General features: G+C 44.1%; 1 protein-coding gene across 1 annotated transcript in view; it reads left to right on the forward strand.

Moving 5' to 3' along the window:
* Nucleotides 1-4,778: 4,778 nt before the first annotated feature.
* Nucleotides 4,779-21,036, forward strand: part of ABCC11 (ATP binding cassette subfamily C member 11) — a 53,608-nt gene continuing 37,350 nt past the window's right edge. Inside the window, exons 1-9 of the mRNA XM_040982187.1 lie at nt 4,779-4,877; nt 6,220-6,356; nt 8,318-8,476; nt 12,858-13,005; nt 14,407-14,640; nt 15,859-16,032; nt 17,834-17,981; nt 18,158-18,306; nt 19,615-19,722. Of these exons, the coding sequence (XP_040838121.1) occupies nt 4,779-4,877; nt 6,220-6,356; nt 8,318-8,476; nt 12,858-13,005; nt 14,407-14,640; nt 15,859-16,032; nt 17,834-17,981; nt 18,158-18,306; nt 19,615-19,722 (1,356 nt within the window). The remainder of the gene's footprint in view (nt 4,878-6,219; nt 6,357-8,317; nt 8,477-12,857; nt 13,006-14,406; nt 14,641-15,858; nt 16,033-17,833; nt 17,982-18,157; nt 18,307-19,614; nt 19,723-21,036) is intronic.

Here is a 21,036-nt window from a genome sequence, read left to right on the forward strand (position 1 = left end):
AGTGTCCCTTTTTCCAAGATTGCTGAAGCAACGATCTGCAGGAACCTGTTGATACTGGCTCATGAATAGCAACTGTCAACTTTTCAGCAATTTTGACAGCCCAGTTGCTAAATGCAGACATTACTAAAAACTAAATTGTATAGGGGCCAATGGTGTGGTTACAGCAGGTTAAGTCAGTACCTGTGATGCCAACATCCCGCAGAGACACCAGTTTGAGTCCCAGTGCTCTGCATCTGATCCAGGTCCCTTCTAAGGCATCTAATGCTATTAGCACAAAATAGTCTAGGTCCACACAGGAGGTCCAGATGAAGCTTCTGGTTCCTGGTTTTGGCCTGACCCAGCCCCAGCTTGTGCAGCCATTTGGGGACTGAAAATCTAGATGAAGGATCTTCTCTCCATATGTCTTCCTCTTTGTGTAAATCAACCTTTTAAGTCAATACATCTTTTTCAAAAAATTAAATGATAAACTTGCAGCTAAATAAATCATACTAGAAATAAAGCGAATACTCAAAAACTTATCATTTGCTGATTATTTTACTGTCTTTTACTTCTATGTACTTTTGAGGTCACTTAACTATATGGAGGAAATATCACAATGATGTGCTGGACATCTTTTTACAACACTGCCTTCAATACAGTTAGGTTGGCATCTTGAACTCAACTGTACTGGAAGTATTTATGCCGTAGAAATGGGCAAAGGTACAAACCAGAGCTTGAGTCGTGCTTTTCATGGTTGTTTAGGCTTTAGAAATAAAGGAAAGAATTTTTGTAAGGCAGCTTAACTTTGCAAGTGTGTAATGCTTTCCCTGTAGGAGACCCAGATGAAGCTCCTGGCTTCTGGCTTCTGGCTTCAGCCTGGCCCAGCTCTGGCTATTGCAGCCATTGGTGGAATTGAACCAGTGGATGGAAGATCTATCTCTCTCTCTATCTGTGAGTGTGTGTATCTGACTCTGACTTTCAAAAAAAAAATCCTTAAAACAAAAAACAAGTGTCTGGTGCATATAGCCATTATATTTTGAGTATTGGGGAAAGGGTGGAAAAGAATATTCTTGCAATGTTTGACAACTGGTCATCAGTTTTACTAATGTGATTGACAAATCAGTGAAGATGCAACTAACTTCTTTCCTTGGGGTTTCCCTTTCTTCTTACTCGTGAACACAAAGCAAAGTGTCAAGCTGTTCATGTTAGAACTACAGTCTTCACCAACTGCCAGCATAGGTTACTTACAAGCTCTTATTGGCATGCTGCTGACCCATCCTCCAGGGTACATGACTTGCAATCTGGATGTGCTGCCTCCATCTGTGACCTTTGTGTGTGGAGAAACTGCAGCAGTACACACTGTCCCTGCTCCTGCCCCGAGGGCCACATTCGGAAGCATGCCAACTTGACTTTAATCTGTCAATATTTAGTTCTGGTGTATGGGAGCCAGCAAACTGCTCCAGAATCCCAAGGAGCACAAAGCACGCTCTCATACCTGTTTCAACTCCTTTTCTCTCTCTTTTCTATGGTCCCTGGAGGGTTGGCATTCTACCATTATAAGGCAGGTAAACCTCTCGGCCTGGTGTCAAGCCTAGCTCAAACAAGTTGTAGAATTCCAGAAGCTTAAGTTTTCTGATCTAGTTGTGGTTTTCTAAAAGGAGATGTGTGGGAGGGGATGGGATTAAGCAATTTAGAGAATTTTCTTTTAAAGAATCTTCTCCCAGATTGCAGTCTGTTGAAGCATAATTCAATATTGAGTGGCACAAACTGCATCTGAACCCCAGGACCAACTGCAATAAATGAGACTTGTGCAAATTGAAGATATGGGGCTCTTTGTTAAAAACATGTGAGTCTTCTACTTTCTTTTAATGTTTGTAGTTCTCCTTATAGAGATCTTGCATGTTTTTGGTTGGATTTATTTCAAGGTATTTGGGGTTATTATCCACTATTATTTTAACTTTTATATGTTCATGATACAGTTCCCTAGGCTCAGGGATTTCACCATCCAAATTTCCCATTCTCCTGATCCCCAACTTTTTTTTGTCCCATATCGTTATAATATTATAGTGCCTCAGCAGTGGTCACCAGGCTATCATTGTACTATTTAAGGATAGGTATAGACAATAGTAGACAATCTATTTTCTGGAGCAAGGATACATGTCTTTTGTCAGGCTTTCCAAAGGGCTTATGATGCCACAAAGTTAAACATGATTGCTTCCTTTCCTTTTTGACTTTCTGCTCCAGATCGAGCATGTCACAGTAGAACTGGATATTGTGCTGGGAATAAGGAGCACAGTCTCCTGATCCTCAAGCCACCACTGGCTAACCAGCCCTGTGACTGAATTTCCTGTACTTCACCAGGATTGCTTGAGGATGAAATGGGATTAAAAAAACCACAAAACACAAAATCCAAGTGATTTAATGAGACAAGTGGGTCTTCAAAAAGTTCATGGAAACAGTATATCATGAAAACACTTTGGAAGAAAGATTTTTGTACCAAAGAACCCTCATCTTTTGATTCCATTCTCTGTTAATTCCTGGCAATACAATACATGGATCCAGTACATGGATCAGAACATCACATTATGCCCCATCCGTCTGCCATGCTCTTGCTGCATAAGCTTTAGGGGGGAGACCTGCAGTTCCTTTGCGTTGTCCCTGGGCATCATGGGCAGTGAATGTTGTTTTACAGATAGTGGAACTGGATGCATGAGGCCAGAATAAAAGAGTGAATGCCACCCAGTGACACCTTATACAAAAATTAGCTGTAAATGGATCAAAGACCTAAATGTGCACCCAGGAGCCATCAAGTTATTTCAGGAAAATATAGGAAGAACTCTGCAAGGCATACGTGTTGGGAAAAGTCACCAAAGCACAAGTAGGCAAAGCCAACATAAGTAAAAAACAAAATAAACATCAAACTAAGATGCTTCTGTACACCAAAGGAAACTGTGAACAAAATAAAGAGGCAACCGACAGGATGGAGAAAATCTTTGCACACAACAAATAGTTAGGCAAATAATATCCAGAATTTACAAATCATGTCATAAATCCAGTGACAGAAAAATAAACAGCCCTGAGAAGAAATGAGTGAAAGCAATGAGCAGACATTTTTCAGAAGCACAATTTCAAGTGGCTAATAGACATATGAAAAAATACTCAGGCTCCCTTGCTATTAGGGAAATACAAACAAAAACTGTGTTGAAGTTCCACTTAACTCTAATGAAACTGGCCCACATTTACAAATCTAACAACACCTGGCATGGATGTGGACAGAAAGACGCCCTACTTCATTGTTGTTGGGAATGTAAGCTAGGGCGTCCACTATGGAATTCAGCGTAGAGATGCCAACACACTGAAAATTGATCTACCATGTGACCGAGCTATCCCATTCCTGGGATTCTATCCAAAGGAAATGAACTGTGCATATGAAAGAGTACTGTGCAACCCTCATTTATAGCAGCACAATCCTTAATAGTGAAGACATGGGACATCCCAGATGCCTGTTGAAAGAGGAATGGCTAAAGAAACTATGGTATATCTACTCCATGGAATAGTAGTCAGTCACAAAAGAATGAAATTCTCATATTTGTAATAAGGTGGTCCCAACTAGAGACCATTATGCCCAGTGAAATAATCATTTTGTTCTGCTGATGTATGACAACCTTCATGCAAAATACAAGATCAATAGATATATAGGTAAAGATGTATATACATATAATCCCCTAGAGGAAGTATGTGATGGAGACTAGCATGCCAGCAAGTGAGTATATGTTGCAGTATGCAGCTCTGTTCCAGAACAAAAAGGACTGTCAATGAAACTGTTGAATATATATCTTGACATTAGGACTCTGGATTCCTACCATTGTCTATACCTACAATGCCATGATATACTTAAATAGCAGAATGCTGGAACTGTAGGATTATTTTATTGTACAATACAGGGAAATGGGAGGGGGAGAAAGAGGAGAGAGAAAAGGAAGGGATAGGGGAAACCCTAAACCTTCAAACAATACAATGGAAAGTAATAAATAAATAAATAAATAAATAAATAAATAAATAATTTCATATGGCAATAGCAGAGAATTAAGCTGAGCCTGATCCCCCCCTAAAAGCAGGGCTCTGACTAGTTCAGAATGCTCACTGGCTTTGCTGCCCATTTTCTTTCTCATTCCATCCCTTAAAAAATACTCCTGAAAATGACGTGTGTCCTGTTGTAGGCTCATGGATATTCTGAGGACAAAATAAAAAACATTTTTTGTAAGTTCTGTGATTATCTAAGATGCCTAGAATGTGCCCCCACATTCCTCCTGCAATCTCTAAAATCTCATAGTCAGAGAGTAGCAAAGTGACATTTTTCTCATTCAATTCTCATCATTTATTTGTTGACCTGCTAGGTTAATCCCAGCTTCACACAGGCCCTGGAGATTTAGTAAAGAGCAAAGCAGACACATCCCTATGCTTATGGAATTTTCTGGGTGATGCAGAAAATGAAGTCTGAACAAGTTCCAAAGGTGTCGGGTTGGGAGCAAGGTGGAGTGGGTGGTTAGAGAAGGTTTCTCTGTTGATCTGAAGCTGAGGTCTAAGGCGATGTTTCACAAAAGAGATGAAGTATATTCCAACAGAGGGAGGATCACGTGCTGTGGCAGTGACTCAATCCTCTGCGTGGCCCCCAAATACTCCTGTCGGGGTGATGTTCCCTCTCCTGAGTGCTCAAGGATGGAGCCAAGCTGTTCCTGCCCGTTGTCTTTTCAGGTTCCCCAATTCTAGGAAGCAAAGAATTGGTTGTACAAGTGAAGATGACCAGGAGGAAGACAGACTGGGTCTCCAAATCTTCAGGTGACCATGTGAATCTTGGCTTCGACAGAGATGATGACATGGTTTCAGGACTTAGCTATGTAAGTAGATACTTTTGGCGTTAAAATACCAGGAAACCACATCAACAGCAGTTTGTCAGTGGTCATAAACTGGGTCAAAAATATTGTTTGTTCCAATTTTATTTGTTTAAGATTTATTTATTTTTACTGCAAAGTCAGATAAATAGAGAAAGGAGGGACAGAGAGAAATATCTTCCATCCAATGATTCACTCCCCAAGTGACTGCAACAGCTGGTGCTCTGCCCATCCGAAGCCAAAAGCCAGGAGCTTCTTCCAAGTCTCCCACAGGGATGCAGGGTGCCAAGGCTTTGGGCTGTCTTCGACTGCTTTCTCAAGCCACAAGTAGGGAGCTGGATGTGAAGTGAAGCTGTCAGGATTAGAAATGGCGCTCATATTGAATCCTGGTGTGTTTAAGGCGAGGACTTTAGCCGCTAGGCCATGGTACTGGGCCTGTGTCTCAGTTTTATTCACACTTGATTTTTTCCCCAAAGGACATTAAACTTCTCCAATTAGATAAATCATAATCCTTGATAAACCATCATAGTTCATGCATATCTCTGTCTATATCCATATAAATATTCAGCTATTCAACCATCTGATCCTTCTGTATATATTCATGTATCTAGTTATCATCTAGCATATATTTATTTATGTGTTCCTTTATGATAAACACCTATAAGCACATCACTATTGCACATCAACTTGGACCTTGACAATTCCCTCTAGTTATGAACTCCCCATCGTTTCATTCCCTAACTCTTCCTACCTGAACTAACTACTAGCTTGGATCTTTTTCGGTCAACCTCTTCTTGTGCTGTTGAAATAGTATTATTTATTTTATATGAAATCCTACAAATCACCTCTGTCCTTGCTTTAGTTGTCAAAATAGCAATTTGTAATATTTTGAGATTTATTTGTTATTTGTTTATTTTATTGGAAAGGCAGATTTAGAGAGATACAGAGAGAAAGATCTTCTATTCACTGGTTCACTCTCCAAATGACTGCAATGGCTGGAGTTAGTCGATCCAAAGTCAGGAGTTTCTTCCAGGTCTTCTACTCAGGTGTAGGGTCCCAAGGCTGTGGGCTATCCTCTACTGCTCTCCCCGGCCTCAAACGAGAAGCTAGAAGGGAAATAGAACAGCTGGGATGCAAACTGGTGCCCATATAGGATGCTGGTTCTCACAGGAGGAGAGCAGCCAATTGATCCATTGCACTGGCCCCAAGATTTACTTGTTTTATGTTTTGGTTTATTATTGATACATTGAGCTTCAACAATGACCAGTTCTGCAGTTTTTTCCACGTTCCTTCAGGACAGCATTTCTGAGAAATGAAACTGAGACCTATTTGGATTTTCTTTCCCAAGAAAACTCACCCCATCAAAGATGAGTCCTGGAGCCAGCAGGAGAGGAAGACTGAGGCGCCAGAGAGGGCAGACACCCTTCCTTGGGGGAAGTATGATGCTGCCTTGAGAACCATGATTCCCTTCCGTCCCAGGCCAAAGTGAGTCCTGATGGGGAGGGAGTGGTGGTGTTTGCAAGGCAACACAACTCTCACTCCTGGACCTGCCTTGAAGGGTCCCTATGTAGTCAGGTCACTTGTCACAGTCCTTCACTCACTCATCAAGCATCTTTGAACACTGGCATGTGCCTGACACTGAGCTAGATCCTGGGAAACAACAGGGAGCCAAGCAAAAATGACCTCTGCTATCATGAGCCTCAGTCAGGGAGTCAGAAAGCAAGAGCATGCTTCCCGTACATGTGAGCCCAGCTGAGGAAGACATATGGTACGCTGCAAGGCAAGAGTGCAATGACAGCTTGATGACTGCTCAGTGACTTAGGCTGAGACATGGAGGATGAACAAGAACTTAGAAGGCCAGGAAGAGGGCAAGACTGATTTGTGCCAGGGGTAAGGGCACTTAGAGAAAGGGAGGAACAGCATGTGCAGAGGCCTGGTCATGGGTTGGAAGAAACACAGCATGATGTGTCCAAACAGAGAGGGTACCTGTCCTCTGGATTATCATGTGTGATGATTGCCATGGCATGTGAGATGATGTGAAGGTGGGCATGGACCAGGCAGATCCCTACAGTCAGCTTCAAGGGATATCAGTCTTCATTCTAAGAGTAATGAGACAAAACCTCTATGACATTAGCCTTAAATATAAGAAGTAAATTCAATAACACGCTCTCCAGTGAATTATAGTTTAATGTAATTATCCCCAAGTTCTTTTCTAAGCTTTGCTACATTAAAGGGAACTTCATAGAATGACATTGTTTTTGATCTGCAATTCGATTTTTTTTCTTGCTTAAGAGGATTGGAGATTTTCCCACGTTCTATGTATAGCCTGGCTGTATTTTTAAAAGTTTCTGCATTTCACCTTATAATATGAGAATACTATAATTTATTTATTACTCATTTGAGAAGGGAGAGAGAGTGCGCGCTTTTATTTGCTAGTTCACTTCCCACATGCCTGTAGGGTGGGAGCGAGCTATACTGAAGCTGATGGACAGGAACTCAGTCTGAATCTCCCACATGGGTGGCAGAGACTCAATCACTTCAGCCATCAACTGCTGTGTCGCACTGTCTGCATTAGCAGGAAGCTGAAATTGGGAGCGGAGCTAGGACTCAAAGTCAGGCACACTGGCATGTAAACATAGCAGTGAAAGTCTAACTGCTGGGTTGTATGTCTGTCCCACTCGTTCCTTTAAAATAATTCCTCTATGAGGGATGGATGTTTTTGGTGTTTCTGTTTCTTAACTTACAACTAATAGAAGTCATGAAGAAATACCTGTGTGTACCCTTGGATGACAGCATTTCAAAATCTTGACTTTGAGGGGCTGGTGTTGTGGTCCACCACCTGTGATGCCAGCATCCTGGATGCCCCACTCCTGATCCAGTTCCTGCTAATGTGCCTAGGAAGACAGATGAAGATGACTCAGATTATTGGGTCTCTGCCACGTGTGTGGGAAACCTGGAGGAAGTTCCAGGCTCCTGGCTGTGGCCTGGCCTAGCCCTGGCCAGTGCTGTCTTTGGGGAGTAAATGAGCAGATGAAAGATTCTCTTTCTCTCTTTGTAACTCTGACTTTCAAAACATTTTTAAAGATTTATTTTATTTAATTGGATTATCATACTTACAAAGAGAGCAGGAAAGACACACACAGAGAGAGAGATCTTCTATCCTGTTTCACTTCCCAAATAGCTATAATGGCCAGAGCTGGGCAGGTCCAAAGTTGGGAGCTAGGAGCTGTTTCCAGATCTCACATGTGGATGAAGGGGCCCAAGAACCATGGAGCTGGATCAAGAAATGGAGAAGCCAAGGCATGAACTGGTGTCCATATGGGACGTTGGCACCAGCAGGCTGAGGATTAGCTTATTATACCACCATGCTGATTGTTCAAGAAAATTTATAAAATCTTTAAAGACAAAATTTGCCTTTGATTTAACTAGCTTTCACTATTTGTTAGATATCCTGATCTTCATCCTCAAGATGATTCTGGCCTGTTCTCTTACCTCACATTATCATGGCTCACCCCTTTCATGATTCGAGGCTTACGGAATCGCCTGAATGAGAACAGCATCCCTCCACTGTCAGTCCGTGATGCCTCGGCCAAAAATGCTGAAAGGTAAAGTCATGCTGGGCAAACAAGACCAAGCACTGGTATTTGGGAGCCAGAGGTGTTACAGAGTGGGGGCCATCCTCAGGCAGCTTGATTCTTGCTTCTTAGTGGAGGACACACAGTGGATAGGGGACAGTTCTTAACCTGGAGTTCATCAGTCTTCTGAAATAGTGTGTACATTTTATGGGCTGGACATCATTTTTTGGAGCAAGGATATATATCTTTTCAAAGGGTGTATGATACCACAAAGTTAGACATGACTGCGTCCTCTCCTTTTTGTCTTACTGCTCCAGATCGAGCATGTCACAGTAGAACTGGGTATTGTGTACAGTCTCCTGATCCTCAAGCCACCACTGGCTAACCAGCCCTGTGATTGAATTTCCTGTACTTCACCAGGATTGCTTGAGGATGAAATGGGATAAAAAAAAAAAAACCCACAAAACACAAAATCCAAGTGATTTAATGAGACAAGTGGGTCTTCAAAAAGTTCATGGAAACAGTATATCATGAAAACACTTTGGAAGAAACATTTTTGTACTGAAGAACCCTCATCTTTTGATTCCATTCTCTGTTAATTCCTGGCAATACAATACATGGATCCAGTACATGGATCAGAACATCACATTATGTCCCATCTGTCTGCCATGCTCTTGCTGCATAAGCTTTAGGGGGGAGACCTGCAGTTCCTTTGCGTTGTCCCTGGGCATCATGGGCAGTGAATGTTGTTTTACAGATAGTGGAACTGGATGCATGAGGCCAGAATAAAAGAGTGAATGCCACCCAGTGACTACAACTGACTGTCCAGCTTGGGGATGTGTGGAAGACATCCAAGCCTGGATTAAGCCTTCTAGAAGCACCTTGAATACCACAACAATGCTTGTTCAGTCCTGTACCCTTGCCTTAAGTATTGAAACTGGTTCAGCAAGTTGTCTCTCCAGCCTTCTATCCAAGACCTGTCCCTTCTTCCAGTCAGGAGATGGGGGAGCGGGCAGACTCTGGTTCTGAATGAGAGGCCTTCAAGAGTAGCTTACCATGAGCAAAAGGCACCCCAGGAGAGTAAACACTACATCACCAATGTGCTCACGGAACGCATAGATTTAGAGAAGGTGGGCTATGCACAAGTGCAATGTTTACAGGAAAGCAGCGTCTGTTATAGCAAAGGATCCACACCAAATAAAGCATCCAACAGAAGCTAAGAAATTGCCCGGAGTAGGAACACAAATTGCTGAAAAGATTGGTGAGTTTTTAGGGACTGGTAAGTTGCATGAACTGGAAAAGATTTGTTGGGATGATAGGACTTCATCTGATCTTTTCCTGACTCAAGTTTGTGGCACTGATCTGTGTGCTGTGAGGAAGAAATTAAAACATGCGAAGAGTTCAGGAAGATGAAGATAAATGGAACCTTCACCAGTGAACTGGGCTCAAATATCTTGAGGACTGTGAAGACAATTCCTCTGGAAGAGATGCTACAAGTGCAAGATATTGTATTCAATGAAGTTTGAAAAGTGGATTCTGTGTACCTTGCCACTGCCTGTTGGAAGTTCCACAAGAGGGATAAAATTCAGGGGTGACATGGATAAAGCGTGACTCACCCAAGCTTTGTCTTGGAATCAAGCAGGCACCCAAAGCTGTTACGCTGTGTTTTGCAGCAGTTATAAAAAGGTCTATTTTATTTTAACAAAAGGTGAAGCTAAGTTCATAGTTTTTGCCAGCTTTTCAGGAAAAGCGATGAAAAGGAAGATGCATACAGAAGAATCAACATCGGGTTGATACTGGAAGGCTGGTATTACTATGGAGTTTCACTGGAGTAATATTTTCAGTAAGAACGTGAGCAATCATGACCTAGAGAAGGGTTCACAGTCAGTGAGTACAGCATTCACCTGTGGAAGCCACTGGAAAACTCTGCTAGTGGATGCTAAGAAAGACCTTTTTGTGACATCAATGGAAGTACTGAGAACTTGAGGATTGGAGTGAATGAGGCTAGTCATTTCCTCTAGTTATAGCCCAATAGCAGTCTTAATTTATTTTTGAAGCTTTGGTATGTAAGAGTCTTTGATATTTCTAATGTCTTTTCTGTGTAAACAAATGTAAGAATGTATCTATTATGTGAAAGCACAGAGAGACTGAAAGAGCGAGTGAGGAGGAAAAGGAGATCTTCTGTCTGCTGGTCACTCACCCCAGTGTCTTAGCCAAGACTAGCAGGACAGGAGCCAGGAGCCAGGAGCCAGGAGCCAGGAGCCAGGAGCCAGGAGCCAGGAGCCAGGAGCCATCAGCTCCAGTTTCCCAGTGGTGTTAGTCAGAAGCTAAGCAGCTGCACCATCATGCCACACCCATCTAAAATGTTTCATGATTACCTCTTTGGTACTTTTGAAATATTCCTTATTAATTCCCGCCCCCTCCCCGCAATGTGTAGTGTTTGCAGTTCTGTGTAAGCCCAAGTATCATAAGTGTCATTAGCTTGACATGTACTCTTTTAGGCTATTTGCAGTAATTGGGGGACTTTTTGGAAGTCAAGGTTCTGGGTTTTGTGAGCTTTGATTTGTGTTATTAGAAAAAGAATGACTAACATTGTTTTAAAACCAGGACAATTTCCTGAACTAACCATATTTCAGGGCAATGAGGGAAGGCCATTATTTACAGAAAAATTCAGGCTGCTAAATACAGAAGGGATGATACAACCGTAAAATAAATTATTATTGTCAAGTAGAAGCAGTTCTGAGCAATGATCATTGATAGAGGCAAACTTGCAAATCAGAGTCAAGATGGCATGCCCTAACTTAATGGTCTATCTTAACATCACTAGAAATAGTATGACAAGTATCACGCTGCTCCTAATGTGGGTAAGGTAAGACACATGCCGTTGCTTGTTAAGTATTTTTGCCAAGTAGTTTGAATTCTGAATCTCACTTAGACTTTAGTTCTAACTTCCAGGAGAAAGAAAGTTATATTAGATACTACCCCCAGGAAGGCAACAATTCCATCCAGAAAGTTAAGAATTCTATAGGATAAATAATTTCAAGTAAGTGGTATAGGAATGCAGTGGAGGACACACAGCTGCAGCTTAAAATGAGACTCAAGTAGCCTATCAGGGCCTATGGAACTGTATCATTAAAAAAAAAAAGAGCCTTTGTTTTTGTTTTTGTGTTTTAATCAGGGATAATGTTTGGCACAGAGATTAAGCCACCACTTGGGATATTCAAATCCTTTATTGGAGTGCTTGGTTCAAGTCCTGGCTTCTCCACTTTCAATTCCAGTTTCTCGCTAATGACGCCCCATGAAGAGAGCAGATGTGGCTCAAGTAGTTGAGTGCCTGTTATCCACATGTGAGGTCAATGCCAAGCTTAAGCTCCAAACCTCAGCCCAGCCCAGCCCAGCCTTAGCTGTCACCAATATTCGGGGAATGAACCAGTGGAGGGAAGATCTCTGTGTTTTCCTGTTTCTCTGCCTTTCAAGTAAAGTGAAAATAAATAAGCGAAAACAACAGCAGCTAAAAGTGGCCTCTCAGATTTGTCCTTGCACACATGTGTGATCTGGGAAGAAGCTCCTGGCTCCCAGCTCCTAATCTGCTCAGCTCTGGCCACTGTGCGCATTTGAGGAGTGAATCAGCTGATAGAAGGAAGAAGGCCTTTCTCCTTTTCTCTCCTCTCTGTAAAAATCTGCCTTCCAAATAAAGATAAATATTTTAAAAACATAATGCGATGTTGAAGTTTTGCTTTAAGTACTCAAGCAGCAGCAACAGCAGAAAAGCAGAGCAAGGCAGACACAGCCAGAATATTGGTAATTCTTGAAAATTGAGGATTATTTGGGAAATGCCCTCTGTTTTACTGTCTGCTTCATTATGTTGGGACATTTCTGCATACCTAGGTATTTGGATGAAACATGGTGCCACGTCCAGCGCAGCTCAGGCCAGGATGAAGAGGGAGAGGCCTTTTAGAACAGGGGACAGGGAGAACCTTCCCCGGGGGGAGGAAAGGAACAATGAGCAAGGAAACTCACTGTAAGAGAGGACAGCCCCTCTTCTGGCAGCTTTGGTTTGCTAATTCACATTTCATGCTGACTTGACCCACTTGAGGGCCATTTCCCTTGCTGTTGGTTATCTAACCACAATCCCAGCCAGGAGGTCCTTGGGTGGATCATGATATGCCCAGAGGGAGGAGGTAGGAGAGCAGAACTCATGGCAAAGTGGTGAGCTCCTTGAACTCCCTATCTTAGGAATGTGTGCCATCTGGGGTTCTGGCCTTGCCAGCCTAGTATCACCCCTAAGCTATCATTCCCAGACACCTGGCACCCATCCATCCCTGTCTTTCCCTGGCTCTCCATGTCCTTCCGTAACTACTTCTCTCACACAGGAAGAGATTTCAGTCGGTTCAATGTTTCTTCTTTCAAGGCTCCAACGCCTTTGGGAAGAAGAGGTCTCCAGGCACGGGTCTGAAAAAGCTTCCGTGCCTCGTGTGATGCTGAGGTTCCAGAGAACAAGAATTATTCTAGATGTGCTTCTCGGCTGCTGCTTTGGAATTCTGAGCATGCTAGGCCCGGTGAGTGGTGGACTTAACACGGCTTGGAAGGATTCCAGACTTGAGAGGTTGGAAGTAATAGTGGGACATATTCAAGCCCATGCCAGGAGCTGAAGATATTTTTGTCTCTCAACTGATGCCCAGAGAATAAAAACCTTTCTCAGGGGCAGTATAGCATAGGAGTTAAGACTATGATCTCTCTAGCCAAATCTTGGCCCTGCCGGTGACTTTGAGCAACCTAATTGTCCTATCTGTGCCTTGGTTTCCTCAGGAACATCCATGCTACCCTCAAGGGTAGACCTTGTGGAAACCCTCAATGAGTAAGAAGAGTTTTCTGTTGGAGAAGGTAATACCTTTTAATAAGTACAGAAAGCACTTGCAGCATGGTCTAGTCCAGTGCATGCTAACTGCTTTGGAAAGTGGCTGAGCAGCTTAAGGAGGTTAAGCAGCAGGAAGCAGTGTCCTTGTGTGCCATGGCTGGGATGAGTGGGCTCCGACGGTCTCCCATCCTCCAGGTCCTCTGATTCTAGAGTAAGCATCCAGTGTGCCCATGGGAGTCACATGCCCATCTGGTGACTAGAGAAGGTGTAGCACCTTGATTGACAGTTCATCCTAGACTGCAGGGAGGAAGGTGAGATCCTCCTAACAAGAGAACTGAGGCACCGTCACTGTCCAAGGGGAGAGTGTTTGTGGGTTAGGAAGGAATCACAGGTGATGACAGCACATACATAACTGGTTCCAAACTGTCTCATCCTGGCAATTTCCATTGCCTTCTATATCTCTTCCCCCTTCATCATTTTCCACTCCGTCCTGTGCCCAAAGTGTGGGACATGCATACATCTTGTTACATGAAAGGGCCTCCCTGCCCTTTGCTTCTGACTGTGTTTGGTCAATGAGAAACGCTAACAGGAGCCAGGAGGAAGGAATGGAACAGGGCAGGTTGCTGGAGGTTGGTGACTAGAACTCCTATCAGGGACCCTTGTCTCATGACTCCTCTATCTGGATTCCATTAACTGCACCCTCTCCTTGCCCCTTAAGGCTATGGAGGTCACAGTTGCCTGCTGTTGCTTGCTCCCAAGTGCTTCACCATCCTTGGTTGGGGTTCCCAAATTCTGCCCACATCTTTGTAAACAGTCACTCTCTCCTGTTTGTGTGTCCCACCCGTCAGCTGTCAGGACCAGGTTCTGGGTGCCAGAGATGGGATTACGATCTGAGTCAGAGGAACTCCTAAGTCTTCTCTTTCAAATGGACTCTTGAGTTTCTTCAGAATAGGATTGTAGCTTCTTTGGTTCTGGTTTTTTGGTCTTTATTGATCCCTCGACAAATCCCCAACCTCCCAACGCTTCTTTCCACAATATCAAGTGTGTGTCTGAAACAAGGCTTAGAAGGATCCAAACAATTCAGACTTTTGTATTCTTTCAGGTGCTGATTATACCCAGGATCCTAGAGTCTTCCCAAGATGAGTCAGCAAGCATCATCCACAGGGTGGGGCTCTGCGTCGGCCTCTTCCTGACCGAGTGTCTGAAGTCCCTGAGCCTGAGCGCCTGCTGGATAGTCAACCAGCGCACAGGCATCCGGTTTCAAACGGCTGTTTGCTCTCTTGCCTTTGAGAAGCTCATGAGGTTCAAGTCCCTAACACACATCACCTCGGGGGAGGTAGGTACCTGGGGCTGTACCACCAGGGCGTCCTACCATTCCCTTGGTGTCACCACCCTGGGGACTGTACCTGGGGAGGGAGAAGGGGAGTTAAGAGAGGAGAAGAAGAAGAACTTAATCCCTGGGTTGAGCCTTGGACAGCCATCAGCAGTTGCTTTTGGGTCATGAACACAACTAGACACCCCTGTACACACACTCAGCGAGCTGCTCTTGCGTTTTGAGGGTCTTAGAGATGATTTTTACATTCGTTCAATAAATAGTAACTGAAACCCGTCTGAGCAATTCTGTTCTGAGCCCAGGGATACAGCCAAGAACAATGCGCTTGGAATGCATATGCCCTGAACCAGCATGCTATTGAGAGCAGTGGGGGACAAGCACAAAGCCTTCAGCGATGACTCCTCTGAGCTTTCCTTTCCTTAATTGCATCAGAGAGGGGTGTGCACCTGCTGGATCCTTGGTAGGAACTTTTTCTGCTCTCTTTACCACATAACACCAACACTTAGAACCCCAAAGCAGGAGCAGTATTAGAATTTTATATATTTAATTTAGATTCCTCTAGTTTTCTGAGGCTTACCAGTTGCCCGAGGAGCACAGATTATTTATACATTGAAAGGGACCTTTGTGTTTATGAAAAAGGCTTTGCTCTTAGCCTCAAGTCCAACTCCATAGAGATCTGACATTGGCCCCCTTTCAGCCTCAGCTCTGCCCAAAGCCTGTCTTCTAGTTCTAACTTGACTTCCCCCTCTCATCCTGGCTGGGCTGACTTCCAGTCCTCAAATCCACCAGGCATGTCCACTTCCCCAACCCCTGCCATTGTAAAAGTCCATTCAAGATTCAGGTTAGCTGTTTTAGATATCTCCAGACACTATCCTCAGTTCATTTTAAGATTTTTTTTTTATTTTACCCCTTCCCTGCATATATTGTCCTTAGAAACAGCATTAAGCTTATGCAGAGGGTGCTGTGCATCTAGCCACTTGCCCTGTACTCACTACCAATTTTGTTTGTATACTTCCAAACCTTTTAAAGTACACTTGGGTACATCCATAAGTTCACTACAAACAAATTGTTTGGGAAATGTGCATTTTTATATAAATGGTGCTACTTTTTGTGTGATATTCTGCAACTTGATTGTTCTAATATAAAATATACACTGTGGTACCACTCTTTCTGGGTCCCTGGAAAGGCAATACCTGTGCCCAAGTGCTTACTATCTTACAGGCCATCGGCTTCTTCACCAACGACATAAGCCACCTGTTTGATGCGGTGAACTTTGGCCCACTGGTGTTCATTTCCTGTGCATTGCTGATCACCTGTACCACTGCTGCCTACTACATCCTTGGTCTCACTGCGCTTATTGCAACTATGTGTTACCTCCTGGTCTTCCCATTGGAGGTATGTCTGTCTTTGCTACCCATTTGACTTAGAGCATTCCTAGAACTCTCAGGACTCTTAAAGTGCAGATGCTAATTCTTTTTTTTTTTAAAAAAAGATTTATTTTATTTTTATTGGAAAGGCGGATATACAGAGAGGAGAGACAGAGAGGAAGATCTTCCGTCCGATGATTCACTCCCCAAGTGAGCACAACAGGCCGATGCTATGCCAATCCGAAGCCAGGAGACTCTTCCGGGTCTCCCACGCAGGTGCAGGGTCCCAAAGCTTTGGGCCATCCTCGACTGCTTTCCTGGGCCACAGGCAGGGAGCTGGATGGGAAGCAGAGCCGCCAGGATTAGAACCGGTGCCCATATGGGTTCCCGGGTGTGCAAGGAGAGGACCTTAACCACTGCACCATCACGCCGGGCTCAAGATGCTAATTCTTAATGACTTTTACAGTAGTGGTAAAGATTCATCTTCAGTTCCTACATCAAATTTCTCTGGCCACAACATTTGGGTACCAAATTAGAGGTGATATTTTATTTATTTTAAAGGCAGAGACAAATAGGAATAAAAAGATTCTATCAACTGGTTCCCTCCTCACATGTCTGCAACACTTGGGGGCTTCGCCAAAGCCAGGAGGCAGGAACTCATCTGGGTCTCTCATGTGGTTACTTGGGCCATCAATTGCTACATTCCCAGGCATGTTATAAGGGAGCTAGATTGAAAACAGATCCACTAGCACACAAACCAGTCCTTAAATATGGAACCCGGTGTTGCAGAGTGCCACAATGATAATTCTATGTGAGATTTCTCTTCTCTTTTATCCAGAATTAGTGCAGATGACATTTGACCTTTGGCACAGCATAGTCTAATGGGAAAAGGGATACAGATTTGCTACTGAAGATTCAGGTGGGCCAAACAGACCCGACTGTTGGCTTATGTGTGCTCTGAAGTACTGAAGTGGAATGTTTTCCTCTTGAATAACTGCTTTCATCGGAAGGTGGTTACACTTGTGGCAGAGTTCAGTTTTGAGGCAGAGGAGCCACTTATCACCCTAGCTTGGGACCCAAAGACCAGCGATGGCTGGACAGGTTTCCCTGGGACACCTTCACAGGGACCAGGGAGTTTCTGTGGCTTTATTCCATGCAGTTAAAACCAGGTCTTCAATCAGTGTCTAGAGCCTGCTTTTGGCAGTACAGTCAGGTGTCACTTCTTGACAGGAACATGATCTGAAAAATAGTTATTTTTATTGGAAAGGCAGATTTACAGATAAGGAGAAGTAAAGAGAAAGAGCTTCAATCCACTGGTTCACTCCCCAAGTGGCTGCAGTGGCTGGAGCTGAGCTGATCCAAAGCTAGGAGCCTTCTTCTAGGTCTCACACTAGGGTTCCAGGCCACAAGCAGGGAACTAGAAGGAAAGTAGAGCAACTGGGATATGAACTGGTATCCATATGGGATCCCGGCATTTGCAAGGTGAGGATTTAGGCCCCTGGTGTGTACTCTTCCTGCTTATATAAAAAATGTTGACTGCATAACTGAAATGTCACGTTAACAGCAACATCATTCACCTGGTGTGTATCTGCCTCTGAATGCATCAAAAGGCTACAGTGAGTGGAGGAACTATACCACCTAGACTTGTGGAAATCTGTTCTGCCATGTATATTTGCATGTTCACAAAATAGCCTAACCATGCATTTCTCAGCAAGTACCCCCATCATTCAACAATACAAAATTGTACTCTGGTTGCTCAGGATGGATATTCCTGCCTCGGTCAAGTACAGCTCTTGCATAGCAATCAACCTGCTATCTCCTGACTCTAGGTGTTCCTCACCAGTATGATGGTGAAGATACAGAGTCAGACATTTCAGGTCAGTGACCAGCGTATCCGCATCACCAGTGAAGTCCTCACTTTCATTAAGCTGGTGAAGATGTACGCCTGGGAGAGGCCATTTGCAAAAAAAATTAAAGGTAAGGATACTCCAGCTTTCTGATCAGAATGTAATGATGTCATGGCTGGACCCAGCCTCTTGGGTGGGGTGCGGGATCTCTTTCATGTTTTGAGGACTGTGCTATGGTCTATAGAGAATGCTCCTGTGGTTATTTTAGGTGTGCTCTTTTCTTTCTTTTTTTCTTTTTTGTCCCAGACCTAAGAGGAAGAGAAAAGAAACTCCTGGAGAGGAGTGGTCTTATCCAGAGCCTGGTCACCGGCACCATGTTTATCTCCCCGACAGTGTCCATTGCAGTCATGATTCTCGTCCACATACACTTAGAATTCAAACTCACAGCCTCCTTAGTAAGTCTCTTCAGTGTTTCCCTTGTCTCCACCATACTGGGCACTGTTCTTAGGTCTTTTCAAAGGCCTGGACACTTTACAAGTGACTGTTATCCACCCTGGCTTTGATGGTCCAGACTTTGCAGATGCTCAAGTGTTCTGTCTCAGCCCATCTGACAAAGTGATGTGCCTTGGAAAGAAGCTGTGGCAAGGAGGCACAGCAGAATCCTGGGCAGGGGGAGGGGAGGGGGAAGAGGAGCAGGGTCATTAGCATGTGTGATTACAGACCTGGCCATTCCCAGAGAACTCTTCAGGTTGAGAGTCTCAAATGGAGGAGTTTCTCTGACCCCCAAATAAGACCCATGGAAATACATTTCAGATTGAAAAGTGTAGCCTCTTTGGTCTTTCCCTTTGTGGTCTGACCTGGACCCTGGGACTCAGCACCTGTACTTCAGGATTATAACTTCCGCTTCTTTGAAGAGAATGAGACAGGGCTCAGCTCTTGCACAGGTGGTTGTCCAGCCAGGAAGCCCAGCAGATTGCACATGAAACACGTAGAGAGAGCATTTCAGAGTCTGCAGTCAAGGTCTGTGCTCTAGGCAACTGTCACTTCTGCTTGGTTCAGGCCTGCACCGGAGAAATACCCCTGGGAGGACCTGGGGACACAGACTCAGGGGGACTTCTGGGTCACACCACGTAGGATTAGACTCAGGACTTTGTACTCTTTTAGAGTTTATCTCTGGGTTTGGTAGGAAATAGAAAGATGTAGCAATGGGCGTGGACTGTGGGGTTCTCTGAGAGGCCACATTCTGAGACCCTAAGAGCCTACTGTGGTTAACTATGGTCAGAGTGAGGCGAGGGTTAGGCAGGAAGGGCAAGGAGAATGGGATGTTAGAAAGGACCATCATCAAAGGCAAAGAAGAAACACCATCTCCACAGCAGTAATGGAGTCTCAGGTTACTTTGACAGTGGACAAGGCTCCCTCACATGGAATCTGAGTGTTTTCCCAACTTTGTTTCTGGGAAAACTATATGGTTTTTGTTCCTGAAGAAATCTGAGCCTAGTGGGTGGTAATATGCCCAGAATGACAGAATTACCCAGTGGTTAAATTGCAAAGAGGGCTAGATGTCCTGGTTCTAAGACCAAGATGGGCACTCTCCCTGTCCCTTCTCCCAGGTTCCCAAATAACAGTTTGACCTCTGCCAAATAAAGGAGTTGCTTCTTTGGAGGCACAGGGTGCTTCTGGGTTGAGACCCAGGGTTAGAGATCCCTGGGACTGGAGGAAGCAGATGCTGTGCCTCTCACTGCCTCCTCCGGCTTTTCTTGCAGGCTTTCATCACCATGGCCATCCTGAACCCCCTGCGGCTGTCCGTGTTCATCATGCCCTTCATCATCAAGGGCTTCGCCAATTCCAAACCTGCGGTCAAGAGGTTCAAGGTAAATCCTCAGTGGCTGCATTATCCTCTGCCTCCATGCACATTTGCCCTCAGCACCCTGTATATGCATCTTGAACATGCCTCTAGCTCAGACAGAACATGGCCTGGGTACACACAGAGATTGGCTAGCTCAGTACCCTTCTGTGACTGGGCTGCTGTGGGCACTGCTTGTGACACATGGACCAGGTTGGTGCCCACTCTCCAAACAGATCTTGGGACAGTATGTCTCTCCTTCTGTAAGTGGCTGGGGCCAAAGTGAGCACTGTTTGTTTAAGTGGGCTGTCGGGGTGCAGATTGCTACAAGCTGCCCAGTGCTCTCAATCTGTGTTTTACTTCACATTCAATATCTGTGAAATGATTGATATCTCTTATTCTCATGGTAAGTTTTGCCTCAACAAGATGCTAAATTTGAAAGTGTTCACCTAAACCAATTTTTAAGACATCTTTGAGCCATCTCATTTTTAGATACATGTGGGAGCAAGCATTTGGGCAGCAGCAGAGACAGTTAAAGTACTAGTATCCCTTATTATAGTGCCTTGGTTTGATTTTCCCCTAAAGCTCCCTTGTTCCCAGCTCCCAATTCCAGCTTCATGCCAGTGCAGATCCTAGGAGATAGCAGGTGATGGATTAAGTAATTGGGTTCCTACCACCCACACATGGAAGGCTGCATTGAGTTCTTGGCTCCTGACTCCATGATCAGCTATTGTAGGCATTTGGGGAATACCCTCTCTTTCTCTTCTTGGATAAAGCATACAAAAGTATAGACATCTTAGCAAAAGAAATAAACTATTTTTAAAAACAAGCATGCATAGTCCCCAGTTATGTCATTTATTTACCTTTTCATTTATTTATTAAAAAATATGTGTTGAGGATCTGCCCATGTCAGCACTGTAAATACTACATTGAGCATCATGACCAGGGTTCCCTGCTCTTAGTGAGATCTGGCTTGGTACTAGAAACAGATAATTAGCAGGTAAATTAATGATCCAAGAGGACAATATCCAATCTCAGAGTGAGCTAAGAAGCCATTAAAACTCTGTGATGTTTCCAGAGTGTGTATTGGAAGGATTGGGTGCTAATGGCTACGTGGAACCCTGAGGCTAGAATCAACTTGGCTTGTCTGGTCACACAGAGAAGAGTTCTCTGCTTATCAGCTGCCTTTACTACCTTCTTAGCAGGTGCATCAGGAACCTGTGTCTGCCTTCCTCCCCTGGGAGTGCCTGGTCCTCCCTTCTAACTCCATCCCCGAGTGTGGATTCACCTGTGGGGTGAGCAGAACTGAGGAAGCTACCCTCTTGGCTCTGAGGAGGCAAGG

Source organism: Ochotona curzoniae, unplaced genomic scaffold, assembly GCF_017591425.1.
Source record: "Ochotona curzoniae isolate NIBS_2020 unplaced genomic scaffold, NIBS_Ocur_1.0 contig_3622, whole genome shotgun sequence".
NCBI classification, from domain to species: domain Eukaryota; kingdom Metazoa; phylum Chordata; class Mammalia; order Lagomorpha; family Ochotonidae; genus Ochotona; species Ochotona curzoniae.